Source organism: Electrona antarctica (genome assembly GCF_951216825.1).
Source record: "Electrona antarctica genome assembly, chromosome: 10".
In the NCBI taxonomy this organism is placed as follows: Eukaryota; Metazoa; Chordata; class Actinopteri; order Myctophiformes; family Myctophidae; genus Electrona; species Electrona antarctica.
In genome coordinates, this window is record NC_136791.1 from 12406496 (window position 1) to 12424034 (window position 17539).

The 17539-nt window shown below is 41.5% G+C and overlaps 1 protein-coding gene across 4 annotated transcripts; it reads left to right on the top strand.

Moving 5' to 3' along the window:
- Window positions 1-434: 434 nt before the first annotated feature.
- Window positions 435-10573, top strand: fbxo9 (F-box protein 9). 4 transcript variants are annotated; one of them, XM_079512103.1, is made up of 14 exons: window positions 435-619; window positions 3285-3365; window positions 4148-4201; window positions 5143-5274; window positions 5787-5844; window positions 6826-6925; window positions 7412-7533; window positions 7643-7757; window positions 8359-8477; window positions 8604-8694; window positions 8772-8867; window positions 9089-9182; window positions 9486-9640; window positions 9783-10573. In XM_079512103.1, exons 1-14 carry the CDS (start codon window positions 617-619, stop codon window positions 9889-9891), a joined length of 1329 nt encoding a protein of 442 aa, XP_079368229.1. In that variant the 5' UTR covers window positions 435-616; the 3' UTR covers window positions 9892-10573. The 4 variants fall into 4 exon arrangements, with proteins under 4 accessions (XP_079368229.1, XP_079368230.1, XP_079368231.1 ...); XM_079512104.1 differs by having other exon boundaries at window positions 5143-5259; XM_079512105.1 differs by lacking the exon at window positions 4148-4201 and having other exon boundaries at window positions 436-619.
- The last annotated feature ends 6966 nt before the right edge of the window (window positions 10574-17539 follow it).

Below are 17539 nucleotides of genomic sequence, written 5' to 3' on the forward strand. Positions count from 1 at the left end.
AACACCTGGGGAAAAGTCATGTCCCTGCCATGGTTGTTTGTTGCCCTTCTTTGATCAGCACACTCACTCATCCTTCTCTCAAACAGTAGCCTAATAGGGTCCCCTCCCTGCTGTGCATGATGATGATGAAGAGGCCTCAATGGTACCGGTACTTTACTTTATATAGCTCCCAACCACCTGACCTTTGATTCTGTGGAATTTTTATTTTGTTTTTTCACAATATCAAAGGTTGTATTGTCATGATTCCCCAGGATCCTGGATGGGTGGATTCTAGACTTAAAATCATTTACATAAATATTTTTTGGAAATATGAATGGCAGATTTTTCAGTGGTGCCAGAAAACCACGCCCACTGCTATGCCCACTGCTGAGGCAGGCTGAGGAACAACACTTCAACTGTAGAGGGCGTGTTGTTCACCACTTACTAGTTCTTCTACAGTCATGACACCGTCTGAACTACACAGTAGTAGAAGCTCCAGGGCAGTCATCGAAATGGCTGCGTTTATTAGATCTCGTAAATATGTTCGCTGTGTTATCCGTTTCTCCGACCGTGAACTATAAGGTTGTTGTTGAACGCGTTTGTAAAGAAAAAGAAGACTTGACACACTCAAGCCGCAATGGTCAGTCGCTGTTTTATCAGTTGTTATTGTGAGACAGACTGCTGTCCACAGTACACTTGCTAGCCTGCTAGCTTGCTAGGAAGCGCTGTAGCATGCCAAGTGCACGTCTTGTTTATTTATCATGACGCGTGTTCTCTGCAGCCTGCATGGTGTTTAATAGTGTCTTCATTTTGCTCTATGCCGTTGTCGACGCTAACGTGTTGACGACGGGAACGACACATTACATTTTTGTTTGTTTTTTACTTGAGGGGGGTGGGGTGTCCCTCGTCAATGTGACTAATTTTAGTTGAAAATGTAATTTTTATATGACACAGCCACACAGGTATTCGTAAAAGGGTCCAGTCAAGTGAGGAAACATTGAGGACGTTTAACCTACCTGATATTATCAGTCACTACTGTAAAAGTCATTTCCATTAAAGGAAAATAGACATGCGACAGACGACACGCTGGCACTGCACAGAGCCACAGTCTACTAGTCTAGATTCAGTCATTTATAAATTGTAATCAATCCATCCAAAAAATTGCCGATCTACAAGCTCTCTCTCAGCGCGACGCGTTGTCAACTTGTGAGCTTCATTGATCGGCTATTTTTGGCGCGCGACACCGTCGCACGACGACTTGTATCGGGCTTAAGTTAAGCTTTGCCCAATCAGTAACAGCCTTTAGTGGGATGGGTGGATCATCCATGCCATTAAAGGAAAATATTATATATATATATATATATATATATATATATATATATATATATATATATATATATATATATGAGAGAGAGACACACAAATACATTTAGTACTGACCTGTAACCTAATCAGTCTGTATAGGTCATCTTACTGGACAGTCCAGGGATTATGCACTGACTACGTTATAAATAACCATGAAAATATTGCACAATGTTTGAGTAGGACAGGTTCTAGCAGAGCTGGAGACTGCACTGCTAGAATCTCATTTCTAGCTATAACCCATATGTTCTTGACCCTAACCCTTGACACCTAATCTTAAAAACCTATGCCCTCACATCACGCTAACCCTAAAGCTGGAAGCTGTGCTGTGTGCTTTTTCAGACTGAAATTCTGGTGTAAAGTGTTACAAATTTATTTAGTGGAAGTAAAGAAGGATTTCCTTATAGGGTGATTATGATTACTATATTTACCCAGGGTATCTGGGCTAAGCTCAAGAACTTGTTTCCAGCCAGGCCCTGCTCATATAACATTTCATGGTAGTGGTTCAATGCCTTGTTCAAGGGCACTTCAGCGGTGGTAATTTTAACGTGTCGGACCGCTGATTCGAAATGGCGACCTTCCGGTATCAAGACCGCTCCGCAATCCGTTCGGCCTCCGCTGGTAATTGTTATGAACCAGCTATGCCTGAATATCATCCACTGTGCTGTGTTTATTTTTACCCGACATTCACATTTATTTAAGATCCTGTTCAGGCTGCGCCGCTGTGGCGGTCAGACTTACCTGCACCTGTCAGACTTATGAAATGTCAGGGCTGAGTTATGGTGTTGGAAAATATTGCCTTGTTTGTACTATGTAGCTCTTGCTTTCTCCTGGGGAAAAAATTTATCTCTCTTGCATGATGAGCATTTCCTAGCATTATATATTTAGATGACAGATTGAGATTTATGTACGGCTGTAATGCACGTAACTCGAGAACTGTTCGCCCCACCGACTTCAAATTAGACACACGAAGGGAGTGCAGTGCCTGGTGTCGAGTCCGTCGAACCCACGGTTGTCCAGAACCGCCACAAAAGGCCTCTGTCCGGGCTCTGGACAGGGCCTCTGCCCAGGCTCCATATATGGAGCTGGCCTGTTCTGACATCACAACACTCCATATTTGGGCATGCCTGACACAAAACTCCATATATAGGAATAAAGGACACAGAGAGACGATACAGAAATTTCCATATATGGGGTTCTCGAGTTACGTGGATTACAGACATACACACGTATGTGCGGTGCCTGTTGGGCACTGGCCTACTTGGAACGATGCAAGTTGGAAATGCATGTCCCACCCAGTTATTATGTATGTGGCCCTTTTATGCCCATATATGGAGTTCTTTGTCAGACATGCCCAAATACGGAGTCTATGCAGATGTCAAAACGTATTTGTGATGTCAGAACTGGCCAGCTCCATATACAGTATGGAGCCTGGGCAGGGGCCCTGTCCAGATCCCGGGCAGAGACCGTGGGCCCGACCGACTCCACACTGGGCTTCTCGAGTTACGTGGATTACAGACATATGTAGACGTACAGAGACATGGTGCAGTTTCTAGCTATTACTTCTGACCTTTATATCTATAGTGCTATCTTATGTTTTGAGTAACTGTAAATTATTGAAAGGCTTCTGTGCTGTTGCTTCAGTATAGTGCAATACGTATAACAACCTGTCCTCACTGAGACAAAATCCTTGTATGAAAAACATTAGCCTGAAATCCAGACTGACTTGGTAGAACATAGCAAGTCAGGGGATGCCGCAAATGCGAAAAATGTAACCACACTGCAATTTTTCTAAATTGCGACTTTTCTAGTTCTACATACTGTGGGCCTCCATGAGTGATCATCACTCGGACTCTTCACTGTCTGCTGACTGCTGCTTGTCTGTTTAGACTTTAGAGCAATCTGTTAATCCCAAACTTGTTAAATATTTCTTCTTCTCATAGGATGAAGAAAATACAAATTTGGGTGGTATGGTAGAGGATGAAGACGAAGACGATGAAAGTTCAGATGACCCAAACCTACAAGTAAGTCTTATGTTCAGCAGACACATAACTTAAATTCATTAATTCAGCTGCTTGTATTGAATTAATTGAATATGTATACTCACAGTAAAGCCAACCGAAATACCTGGTTAGGGTATAAAGGTGAGATTTAGACTTGTAGGAATGGAACCTTTCACAAAGTTTGGTAAGCACCATGATTTGGAAGTTTGGAGAGCCAATTTATATCTGGTGTATTTGGTTGAACAAACACTAACATTTCAACATTAAAATAGACACATACAGTATTATTAACATTGACATGTATCGTTAGGGGTGAATTCAAACCTAAACTTAAAAACATGTCACTGGCCACGTTTACATGAGGTCTTTCAACCCCTCTTAATTCCGAATAGAAGTTAAATCCTATTAAACGTCATGTAAACACCTACAAAAACTTAAATCCGAATGAAAATGCTCGATGCGATTTAAAAACCATTCCGATGTCACTGGCCGGATTATTCCGATGTTCAATGCGATTGAAAGAAAATTGGACTCATGTATACACTGCTTCGGATGTAAGTTAATTCTGGTCTTTCTGAGCATGCTCATTTCCAAGGCGCTTCAACTCCAAGGCGCTCATATCCAAGGCGTGCCGAGGAGTTTGCACATAGAGCGTGTTATTTCGTGCATTTTGCAGATCCGAAATCCACACAAAAAAAACGTGGAGCAGCAGCAGCAGTGATGATGATCCCCCTGATCTGTGAGTGTTCAAAGATCCAACTGTCCCGAGTTGATAATCACTCTGATAATTTTCAAACATGTAGGCTACCGTGCATCGGGACTCACAGAAAGACGGAGGAGAGAGAGGACGAAATGCCGTCAGTCCGCTGTTCAGTAATCTCTCACACACACACACACACACACACACACACACACACACACACACACACACAGTACCAAGAATACGCTATTATCGCTATAATGTCCTTTTGTACTTTTACAGGCTATAACTTGCCTATTCCAAGTTGCAACCAAAACGTCATGAAACATAACTGCTTTGCAGTTTAATTGCATTGATGAGCAGCTGCAATCAATCTAGTATTAAACACCCAATTTATTCTCTGGTAGCCTACTTTGCCCGGAATATATTATGCCATAATGATGCGGCGATGGTGTATCGTGCAGATATATATGCTATGCATTATATGCTTTATGCGATGTACAAGACCACAGATGGGACACGTTGTCAGCCTGTAGATCAGTGCTTACTTACACAATGTACGTGCATTGTGCAAAGTGAGGCGCACAGTGTGTGTGTGTGTGTGTGCGTGTGCGCACGTGTGTGCGTGTGTGCGTGTGTGTGTGTTCAACAGTCTCTCTCTCTCTCTCTCTCTCTCTCTCTCAAAAATAACGAGCGACCCTTGATACAATAATAATCAGTGTGTTGCGTGCCCTGGCCGTGCTGTAGATAATAAAGTAGCCTACAAATAAAAACGAGATGATCACCTTCCCAGCGGAGAAGGGGAGCCGCAGCGGGTGGGGAAAAAGATCACATCTCCATGTAAACAATCATTCGGAATGACCATTTCCCATGTAAACTCGCAGCAAAAAATATTACTTCTGAAGTATTTTATTCGGAAGTATTTATTCGGAATGATCAGCCTGCATGTAACTGCGGCCACTGATGCACTCTGCAGACTGCTCTGCACATCTGAGAGAGAGAGAGAGAGAGAGAAAGAAAAAAAAACAATTTATTTCAAAGAATTGATGAAGACCATGCATCAATTATAATATGTGCAACTTTCTACTTCAATGACAGTTGGAGCTCAATGTGTTCAGAGCTCAATGGATGTCTGAACTGAAGCCCTACCCTGGGGCCAGTGGGATGCATAAAGGATCAACACATGCCACAGATCTCCGAAGGACACAAGAACTGGTACGGGAAGAAAAGGTAGCCAGGTTTATTTCTGTTTTGGGCAGAAGAAAAACCTGACTAGGAAGATACTGGAGCATGTAAAATATATTATGTGCAGGCAGACTTGTTTTATCGGAAGGCAGCGTTTCAGCGGTAGTGGATGGAAACTATCAGCTCGGAGCAAGGCATTACTGTCTGTGGGTTTTCTATAGACATCTGTTTTGAAACCCTTGCCGTTGCGTATGATGCGTATGTCCAGAAAACTGATTTTCCTTTTGTCAAAGGTGATAGTGAATTTAAGTGATTCATTACAGGAGTTGATATAGTCAGAAAACATTTTTAGATCATGTTCACTGCCACTCCATAATAGTGTAGCCATGCAATTATTGGACCCAGTCTTATTCTATCAGAACAACTTTTATAACAATCGTCCTTCTGTGTGATACTAAATGTAAACCTTTTTGAAAAATGTTACATTCACTAATCACTACAGAGCTGTTCCTGAAGTTCACTTTGGAATGCTGATGATATTTGCCATTTTCTTTCAGGCCAGAGAGCTATTCCTAAAAGCTGTAGAAGAAGAGCAGAATGGAGCCGTCTATGAAGGTTTGTTTATGGAAGACATGGTGAAATCTAATTATTATTATAAGAAAGGATATTAGTAGTGAGATAATGATTGGCATCAGTAGTTTGTGATATACCGTACTTCATCATGACAAAGAATAGGTCACTGCTGCTGAACAGGAAAAGGTCACTGAAAAGTATACCCATTATATGAAATTATAATATAATAATATATGACTAATATATGATTAATATATGACTAATTATACCCTTTTGCTTTGCTAGGTTAACCCCAATGCCAAACTCACAAAATATCCATCAGTTATATTGTTTAAACATTGTAAACCCTTTCCCATCAGAAGCACGAGTGTGCATAGTAGAGCTGCAACTAGTGATTATCTTGTTATCAATTAATCTATCGACTCATAAGTTATCGCGTCATGGTCTGCGTGTCGAATTGATGCAAAGAAAATCGATTTAAAAAATCATATATATATATATTGTATATATATATATACAACTGATCTACAAGCTCTTAACAAATTACAAGTAGTAAAGACATTTTTATTTAAACGATTTTTTTTCTTCATAAGCGATTAAATAGGCTAGATCTGTTAAGTGTTGCAGCCCTAGTGTATAGTGCAAGATCGTTGTTTTCAATGGATGTTTGTGCTCACTGCTCTCTTAAACAACTGTGTCACTGACTGAAAGTGGTGCACGTCGCCTTAACTTTATGGCAGGTTTTGCAACCTAATTTCAAGTAAATTGAACTTACCATACCACCACTACGCTGACCTCTGCAAGGCATGTCCTTTGAAGACAGGTGGAAATGAAGTAGGCCAAAATCCCCAAACAATATTTAACTGCTAAGAGAAATGCAGGAGAATTTGTGTCATGTCCCCAGAGTAACTGTATACAGTATATCACTACTTCTGTATACTTTATTCTATGTCGTGTAATGTGCTATACCTCATGCAACCTATGCGCATCTGTTTTATGTTTAATGTGTCATTTTTCTTGCAGCAATCAAGTACTATCGCAGGGCAATGCAGCTTGTTCCTGACATTGAGTTTAAAATCAATTACAGCCGCCCTCCTGACTCTGAACGAGTTGGTGGAAACTAGTAAGTTCTTTGATTACTTCATCTCACATAAATGCAGGTTTGGTCTGAATCTTTGCCAATGATTCGGTCATAGAAATGCACATTTTATATAACATATTTTTTAGTTAACTCAAATGTCCTCTTTGAGGTCCCCTCTTTCAAAAACACTATAATGGAAAGCTACCAGTGGATTTGCAAATGATGCACAACTGAACGAGATTTACTGTTCATTTCAAAGACCAGTCCACACCATGATTGGTAACTCCACTTGTTTTAACTTGCAAACACTTCCAAAACCATGTGACCTGGCTGCAATGGGTCAATTCATACCGCTGAAACTGGTTGCAAGTTGCAACAAGTTGCGTTGCGAGTCCTTGGTGTGGACTGGGCTTTATGTTTTAAAGACATGAGCATGGTTTGGCAAACTATTAAAATTGAATAGCTCTATACAATAACATACAGTGACAATCTATACTCTCTAATTGAATATCATATACTTTGTTGTAGCATGGCAGAGAACAATATCGAAATAGAAGATCTACTTGACTACTTCCACCAACAGCTCTCCCTGAAAGACATGCGAAAGATATGTAGTCCTGAGACTGAGATGACTCAGTTGCATATTTCAGGTAGATTTATCTTGCTCATTAACTTTACTTTATCTTTTGTTTGAATCTTCACTTTATTGAGTCTGATGTTTTCCTCACTCTATTTTAACTCCTGTGTGTTTAACTGCAGCCTTGCCCCCAGAGGTTCTGATGTACATATTTCGTTGGGTCGTGTCCAGTGATCTGGACATGCGTGCCCTGGAGCAGCTCTCCCTAGTCTGCCGTGGTTTTTACATTTGCGCAAGGTTAGTCCTCTGTTCTGGCAAATAAGGTGGCTTGTTTGCCAAATGCCATAATCCCATATGTCTGTCTTTGTATGTCAGATTACGAGCTGAAAACAATTTATGACTAAAATCCTTTTTTGTTAATAAATAATTGTCTGGCGATATGTCGGCCATTATTATTTGACTTATTTAATGTTATCGGTATCTGCAATTACGCAGCCGATGTATCCGGCTTTTTTCTCACATTCAACTTGGCGTCCCTATTTTGGTAGCCTGAGCCAGCCAGTGTGATTTCTGGTCTAGAGGAGCGGATTCAAATTAGCTGGCGAAAAGATCCTATTGGTTCACCGATCTGATTATTTTGGGTAATACTGGTTCCGGTTTGGTGGTTCTGGCCTGATGACTACAAACCAGTGACTACAACATGACTTAGGTTCTTTCCGCTCCCGACCAGGTCAGAAAATACTGGTTTAAAGTTTAAACGGTGGTCTAGAATTCTAATTGTCTAATATCAACAATTTTAATACTGTATAACTGTTGATACAATTTTGTAAACAGAAAAGCCCCAGATGTGGGACCTAAGTGCTCTCTACATTTGATTTATTTCCTTTGTGTTCTGAAGGGACCCAGAGCTTTGGCGTTCTGCCTGTATGAGAGTGTGGGGACGGAAATGTACCAAACTGGCAAACTTCAACTCCTGGAGACACATGTTTCTGGAGAGACCACGTGTACGTTTTGATGGTAATATCAATATTTATTATTATAATCTTATAATAAATTACAACATGAGGGACGATTTGAGCTACATTACTTGTTATTCAGGTGTAATGGTGCAATCTTTGATGTCCAGATATGTTTCTTTTGTAGGCATCTATATCAGCACGTCGTCCTACATTCGCCAAGGAGAGGAATCCCTTGATGGATTCTACAGGGCTTGGCACTCTGTTGAATACTACAGGTAGATATTTCACTGCTGACATTATAGTGTTGTGTCAAATGTACACGGATAATCAATTGCTCTCATGTTTGTCACAGGTATCTCCGATTCTTCCCTGATGGCAAAGCCATGATGCTGACAACTCCTGAAGACCCGTTGGTCATCGTCCCTCGCCTGCGTAGTAAGAATACCAGGTGTGTTTTAAAGTATTTTCTCCACAAACAATCAATTCGAAAGCCAATAATAAAAAATAAGTACATGATTCGTGATCAGTTGCGACTCTCGATATGTACTTGAACATTGTGGACAGACATGCAGCTCGACGGAGTGACTTATGTATTAGCTTCATAGAATTAGCTAAGAAATGGAGGGGAACATAAGCACATAATGGTTGAATGATAATTTCTACTTACAGATTGGATTGTGTACTGCTTGGTCATTACCGTCTGTCACAAGAGACAGACAATCAAACCAAAGTTTTTGTCGTCGTCGGCAAGAAAAAGGAGGAGGTGAGTCTGTCGTTTGTGGCAAAACATTTCATCTTTACTGCTAAGCTCCATTTTGTTCCTTAACCATTCACTACACATTGTGTGGAAATTAAAATTATTTTGTTTACATTTAAGTTACATTTGATTAATTACATGTTTTGTTTGTTTTTGTAAGATTATTGTTGTGAACACTTTTGATTGACACAGATTTTAAGCCTAATTCATAATAATTTAATAGATGTACTGCAATTATTTCATACACCTTCAGTGCACTTCAGTTTGAGGGTTTTTGATAAAAACAAGAACTTTATTTCATCTGAACAGAAGGGGGCAGAGTTTCAAAAGAACCGGTTCTGCAGGCGGAACCCAGCACCTGAGGTGGAGCACAGTTTTCATGTTGGGCTGCAGTTGTCCGCTGGGGGGCGCCAACGTTTCAATAAGCTGGTTTGGATCCATCACTCCTGCCACATCACCTATAGGTACAGAGCTTGATCTTTACTGATGACCTTGAGTTGATTACCTTGACTCCATCTATTATATTGACACAGATGTGAAATTATGTTCTTGCATGACACAGAGTTGTACAAGAATGTCAAAACATACACTCATATTTGTTTATAGACCTGCTGGAGAAACTGTTGTCACGGCCTTTGACCTGGACAAGATGTACACACCCTTTGTCTTTGCACGTGTGAAGAGCTACACTGCTTTCTCTGAGCGTCCACTGTAGTCAGCCCAAAGGCATGCATAATGATACTGCAACTCTTGATGTCTGAAGACCATACAGATGGCTACGCAACACCTCTACAAGATGCATATATCGCTCGCCTGTTAGATTTGTGCTGCAGATGTATTCTGGTTTTATTGAATGACTTATAGTGCCGCATATATTTGCAGTGTTTATCACACAAGCATGTTGTGTTTAAGGTTCACTACAGGAAATACTTATTTTAGAAGCTGTATACAATATTGTGCAGTTAAGCTAATTAGGGATTGCGCTTGCCTATTCCTAGCAATGAATGTTCAAAAACTATTTTCTGTTCATGCTAATTCCCTCTTTGACTCCTTCAATAAACAATGGTGGACTCAAATTGTTGAATTTAATTACACCAGCAGTTCTGACTTGACTAACTGAATCACATAATCTCTTTCTCAATGTGATTCAGTGAGAGAAACAGAATTGTGGGGGTTTTATGAGTAAAGGTATATTTTATCCTCTTAACATGTAGGAAGGCAGCTCAACTGGAGATATCCTCCAAGGGTAGCATTTAAATGGTCTGGACCAAGGGAATAACTATTGTATGTTAGCAGTCTAATGCAAATCATTCGTTGGAAGATTTTATTTTTGTGATTCTGCCCGATCATTGCATTTGTATCATAACCTTGGAGCAAAAGTAATAAATCATACTCATGCAAAATGCTTGTTGTGTTCCTGTTACGCAACCAGGGTCAAAATACATCCCATCCCATGTTTGAAAGGGCATGGCAGTATAATCCATGACATGTATTTAATTTTCAAGGAATTAGGTTCTGAGCAGATCAAACGGGATTTCGATGGGGGAAAGTTGCATTAGGAATAGATTTTTCTTCTAGATTTTTTACTTCATACCATAAATGTTTTCCTGCAATGTAAATATTCATTATTACATTTATGATACATTAGATTACAAATATGTAGTGAAAGTGGAAGGTCTGATTCGCATAGCTAATTTGGGGTCTGATTCACATAGCTAATTTGGGATAATGCTTATGAGATCATTTTCATAGTACAAGTAAGACGTGTGAACGTGGGAAGCGAACGCAGCTGTTGTGGCAGTCTGACACACGTATACATTTGTCCTTTTTTTAAATTTTTGTTTTTGTATATTTTTTTTAGGTCATTTTTTCTTTCTTTTTCTACTGTGCGTGTGCGTGTGTTTTTTTTGTGTGTGATACAGCTGTGCCCTCTGGTGGCGGGTGGGTGGTGTTACAGCGTGACAGACAGACAGACAGACAGACATGTTCTGCTGGGTTACATAGTAAATGGCTCACTGGTGTTCGCAATTAAGAAATAAAAAAAGAGCCTTTTTGCTATTTCTGTTAATTAAACAGCATTATCTTTATAATCAATGGAAAAATGCTTATATGCTTGGGGAGACATAGTGAGCCGGGTCTTAATATTGTGATATGGGTGAGTTTGTGCCCTTTAGCTTTTAAGTAATGTTTAAATCTGCTTTCGAAAGAGTGGTGGGTGGTGCTTTAGAGACATCTGTTTCCTAATTGGAAATTAAAGTGGTGCTATCTCTTTAGTCACTCCTACAGTTGTGGCCATTGTGTGTAAAAAAAAAAAACCTATTTGTTTGTGTGATAAGGGATCAAGGCTGGAATGGAAGTAGAATCAGCAGTGTTGTCTCCCCAGGTCGAAGGACAATCATTATCCATGGTAACTAATGGAAAGCTGGTGAGTTACTGGAAAATATGGCACATTGTGTATTATTGAGGGGCGCTAGCCCCTCCTATATACAGCTTTTGTCCCCACACGTCTCAATATTTGCCATTGACAATGAAAGGAGAAATTAGGTCAAATGTCTGCTAAATATGACGTAAATCTTGTCCCCACCCACTCGTCTCATTTTTGCCATTGACAATGAAAGAGAAATTAGGTGAATTGTCTGCCAAATATGATGTAAATCTTGTCCCCACACGTCTCAATATTTGCCATTGACAATGAAAGGAGAAATTAGGTCAAATGTCTGCCAAATATGACATAAATTTGTGGCAACACAAAGCGCCCCTCACTTCACACGGGTGTGATTTTGTTTTTGTAAATAATACAGCAATTCTATTCTAAAGCTAGCTTATAAGGTTCATTATGAATACATACTTCATTCTGAAAGAGATTTTATTTGCCACTGTTCCACACGAGTTTGCAATCTTTAAAATGGAACAATATTTGAATGTTAAACAGTTTCCAGAAGCTCTGAATCTAGTTGAGGTCATGCGATATCAGTTGCCGCCCCCACAAATCCTTAGTTGCATCTGTTATACTGTCATATTTGATCTTGTTTTGTAAAGCACTTTGTGACCTTATTTTGGAAAGCTCTACGCAAATCAAGTTTATTGTTATTACAAATAATAATTACCAATCTGACCTTAGCCACACTAAGCTTGTACCTACTTTCTAAGCACAACCATTTTTAACCGTATAGTAGCATATACCGTATCATAACCTGTTACGGTACCTAAACGTATCCGTAAATATATATGTACCGGTATGTATTTTCATGATAGCCTAATGTACATTCAATCCTTTGTGGGAGAAGTGTGTGTGAAGTGTAGTGCAGCCGCAGGTAAAGAGCACAAACAGAACTAAGGCATGTGTTGAGAAGGAGCTATTTGCTAAAAAGGCAAATTAGGGCAGGCAGAACTGGTACAGAAGTAAAGCTGATTTTCATAAAGTCACCATAAGTAACCTCCAACCTAAACGTTTGCTCTCCTACAGTCAAAGTTACGAGCCCTTGCATCAAACTAGTCGTGACACTGCATTCCTTTCAATCCTATTATAAAAGAGCTCAAGGCTGTATTGCTGATTACTTAGGTTAGGACCCCCGCAGTGGTGTCCGGTTAGAACTTAAACCAGGATGCTTCGACTTCTGCCTTCTCCCTGAAGCCTACCCTTTATATATGCTCCGATGACCAGGCTTGTCATAATGACTAAGCCAGTTAGATCTATCCATATATGGTTCTACCGCATCTATCTGATATCAGCTCTAGGTCGGCTCGGGCGGCCCAAATATAGGGATTGTCATACTAGACATGCTATATATCATATAGTCCTGGCGTCCTAGTCGGATATCCCCATATATGGAGACTGTATATCCAACGAACACTCTCCCAGTTAAGCTAAGATGAATGTAAGTGAGAGTCTTCGTTACAGCCTCCCCAGATTTCACGTTGAAATCTATACCGTATCCAGAAGACTTGAACAATTTTTATTCCTTTTCTATTTTCTTTATCGTTTTAGTATTTTTCTTTCTTTTTAATTTTCAATCTGTTTTTTCACAATCCTTCCGACTCGTCGTCATTGCCCGGTATCTCTTATCTGATGTAGCCCCAGTCGCTATGCTATCCCCAGCAGCTACACCGGTGATGTGGGCCCAAGCCATTCAATTTAGTCAGTTGAAGGCAGCAAGACTGATTACTCGAGCCACTGGTCGCAGGTAGGTCCGATCTCCAACCTTCACTTCTACCGTTCGAATCCTATCGTCCGCACCAGAAATAGTCTGGGAAATCCTTCCAATAGGCCAAAGGGCCCGAGGTAGCTGTGGATCCACGATCATCACCGGAACTCCAATCTGAATATTCGTCGTCTCCTTTTGCCACTTCTGCCGTACCTGAAGGTGAAGTAGGTAATACCTCAAGAAATGTTTCCAGAAGTGATCCGCCAGTATTTGACTATGTCTCCATCTTTTCCTTCCCAACATGTCTGACTCATCATATTGAACTTGCGGTAATGACGCATCTCGCCTCCCCATGAGGAGGATGTTGGGTGTCGCAGGGTCGGGATCAGCTACATCCGATGAGGTATAACCTAAAGGTTTGGAGTTCAGAATCCCTTCCAAGAACTGTACGCAGAACCTCTTCTGACACTGTTTGAGCACCCAATGTTACTTGCAAGGCCTGCTTGAGGGATCGGATTTCCCTCTCCCAACAACCTCCGAAATGAGGTGCGCTGGGCGGATTGAATACAAATTTAATTTGCTGCTTGGCCAACTGTGCCTTAATTTCAGGTTGAAGGGTCATAAATGTTTCCTCCAGCTCACGCACCCCTCCTTTAAAGTTCGTTCCTTGATCGGACAATATTTCGAATGGTTTTCCTCGACGCGCAATGAAACGTCTTAATGCCATCAGATAAGAATCCGTGTCCAGACTGCAGAGAAGATCAATGTGGACTGCACGAGTCGTCATGCATTTGAAGATGATCCCCCAGCGTCGTTCCCTCCTGCGTCCTACTTTAACGAAGTATGGCCCGAAACAATCCACTCCTGTAGAGTAAAATGCTGGTTTGTGGATACGTAATCTTGCAGGAGGTAAATCAGCCATCCTGGGGATGTTTGGAGTCCCTCGCCAAGTGCGACACCCAGTACAACCTCGCTGATATCGTTTAACGGCCTCTCTTCCTCTCAGTATCCAATACTTTCGTCTGATTTCAGCAAACACTCGCTCTGGTCCTGCATGACGCAGTTTCTCGTCGTAGTCCTTGATAATCAACTTGGTAATCGCATGCTTGGGGTCAAGTACGATGGGATGTATCGCGTCTGGGTCCAAAAGTTCACTATGGCGAAGTCGTCCCCCTACCCGAATGAGCTGGGTAGTACTGTCGAACTCCGGACAGAGCGTGATTAGTTTGCTATTCTTAGCTAATGCCTTTCCCGAAACCAGTTGGGTAGTCTCACTGGCGAAACAGTCATCCTGGATCTGCTTAACCAGGGCCAGCTTTCTGATACTCGTCGGCTGTAGGCTCGGGGGAGGGTGACCCAAATATAGGGATTGTCATACTAGACATGCTATATATCATATAGTCCTGGCGTCCTAGTCGGATATCCCCATATATGGAGACTGTATATCCAACGAACACTCTCCCAGTTAAGCTAAGATGAATGTAAGTGAGAGTCTTCGTTACACCTATCATGCCCTTCAGTATCTAATCTCTCATCATGTACAGTAGTACGTATATGTTTTGTCTCTCGTCTTCATTTGTCCATTGTTCGTTTGGCATATCGGACCTTCTCATCAAGATAGAATACCTGTTCAACTTAAAATATTTTAGCATGTAGAACTTGATCTCCTGTCCTCAAGCTACACTGTCCTCATATATAACCATATGACCTATAGTATGCACTATGCACTGATAAGTGTCCCTTTTGCACATGTAACATGTGATGGTAGCACAGACTGTACTGATGAGCAGTGGCGTGCACAGATAGACACCTGCCCTTGCCCTCTGGACAGCAATGTGACCTTTTGAACACCCCCCCCCCCCCCCCCCCCCCCCAGGTACGGTGACATTGATCAATTATTGATTCAAAAAAGCTTCTAATATATTATTTATGCCCCAAAATCTATAAATCTCACACTATAGAGCGTCGGAAAAGAATTCTCCGTTCATTTTCCTCATAGACTTTTCAAAAAGTATTTATTTAAAGACGTTTACGCCGCGGACAAAGCCAACTCGAGTTGTGACAAATCATGACAATAAACACAATGTTTTGGGCCAAACAAAGAATTAGAAAGAAGAAAAAAACGGAAGGTTACTTTTTTTGTTGTTTTTCTTCTCGAGTTGGCTTCGTACGACGCTTATAAGGTCTTTAAATAAATACTTTTTGAAATGTCTATGGGAAAAATGCATTGGGAATCATTTCCTGGGCCTGGCGTCGTCATGAAAGGGGGCGGGACTGTGACTGTGCTCTATTAAGGCAACCGGCCGCTTCCACGCACTGCACAAGGTGCCCTTTTTTCACTTGAGCACCTGCCAATTGTGTCTGCACACCACTGCTGATGAGACACAATTGAAATCCCAAACAGGAGACTTGGGCCATGCTACATTTGTCTCAGGACTTCCAAATGGCAGTATACTGTGGATGACTTCCCAGTCTTTTCTTCAGAATAGGTAACCCCTTTTACTCTGGTATCCCGTTTTTGGGGGGATATAGGGTATCCCAACTTTTGAGGGGATACCATGAGGATACATTCTAGTTAGTACCTTGCTTGGGCACTTTGCTCGCCAGTGCAAATAGGTCTATAATTTTCTGTGCTAGTAAATTTACCAGTTTTGTTTTTGACCACTGGCACTAATCCCATGCATTAATGCCAAAGTAGCACCTACAATTCTATGACTAGCATGCTTCCTATGTTCTGCTGATGTTCACGGACCACCAGTGGTCCATGGACCACCAGTTGAAAACCCCTGGCCTAGAGGGTGGGTGGACGTCGTCCAAACGTAGCATGTGGACCTGCAAGGTGCACCATTGCTCCAATCCACTTCAAACTTGGCACAAACACTGTTCAGTGGCCTGCTATGACAATAGTCACACAAGTGGCCATGTTAGAGGCCCCGGGGGGCCCTGGTTGCAATAGGTACATCGTTGCTTCAATTCGCACCAAACTGGGCACAAACACTGTGGTCTGCTATGACAATAGTCACACCAGGGGCCCCCTGCACACTGTTGCTCCAATAATATGCACCAGACCTGGCACAAACACTGTTCAGGCTTCTGCCGTGACTTTAGTCACGGTCTCGAACCTCGGGACCAAGCATGTACCGAACTGAACATGCTTGGGTACCGGGTACTCATTAACATAATTCAATTTCGGTTCTCCCTATCGCCGGTTCCCACAGACGCAGTCACACGCTATGTGATTTATTTTCTTCCCTTTTAACAGAAAGTTGGCGCCGGGTGACAGATACGCTGCGTGTGTGTGTGGCTCAACTGTTGAATAAAGGAGAGGATGTTACTCTATTCATTCCGTCTTAAATTGACTAGGCCCTTAAATTGACTTTTTCAACAGTGGTCCGTGGACCACTGGTGGTCCGTGAAGGCATTGCATGTGGTCCCTGACCATGCATTTAGTAATGTAGCAAAGTATTTTCTTCCATGGAACAGTGCACTAAACCTTTCTGCACTGTTCCATGGAAGTGCGTCAATGTTATTAGAATTACTGGGAAGTCTGAGGTTAAGAAATTCCAAGGAAAAGGGAGATATAATCTCAAGAAGGGTAAGTGTACCAGCTTGCCTGATTGAGTCATCATTATTACTTGCGCAAGCAGAGAGCGCAAGTAATAGTTTTCGTCCAGCGCTTCGATGCGTATGTCGCCGTTTGATGTGTATGCGTGTGCCAGCGTATGACGTAATGACTACTTGTGCTTGATATGGCAGTGGTGTCAGATTACATACATGTATACATAGGGGCATTACCTTTAATCCTCCCGACACTAAAACATATCGTCATTACGTCACCATCGAAAACCAATTACACCCTGGCATTGGGTCCTTTAATCCACATCTTTATTACGTCATCATTGAGAGCTAGTTGTACCAGTTATACCCTGGTCATATGCTGCTACGATACATACGCATCAAACGGGGCATACGCAAAGTAACCACATTATACCGCTAATCAATTTACAAATTACATATACATATACATAGCTGAGATTTGACAGTTTGTTGCGGTCGACAGTACTTGCGCGCTCTGCTTGCGCACTAGTAGGTCATTTATGGACTATTTGTGTGCAACAAGCAAGTAGGCACTCGACAGAGTGCAGTTCTAGTTAGGAAATGTGCTCATATAATCATGTCATTATGTGTCTGCTCTATCAGTAGCCTACTGTACATCAG

What these genes read in the sequence shown, in the direction of transcription:
- fbxo9 (XM_079512103.1), top strand. An exon ending in AACTGGTACGGGAAGAAAAG is followed by an intron (nt 5,275 to 5,786) that starts GTAGCCAGGTTT and finishes ATTTTCTTTCAG; the next exon opens with GCCAGAGAGCTATTCCTAAA. An exon ending in GGTTTTTACATTTGCGCAAG is followed by an intron (nt 7,758 to 8,358) that starts GTTAGTCCTCTG and finishes TGTGTTCTGAAG; the next exon opens with GGACCCAGAGCTTTGGCGTT.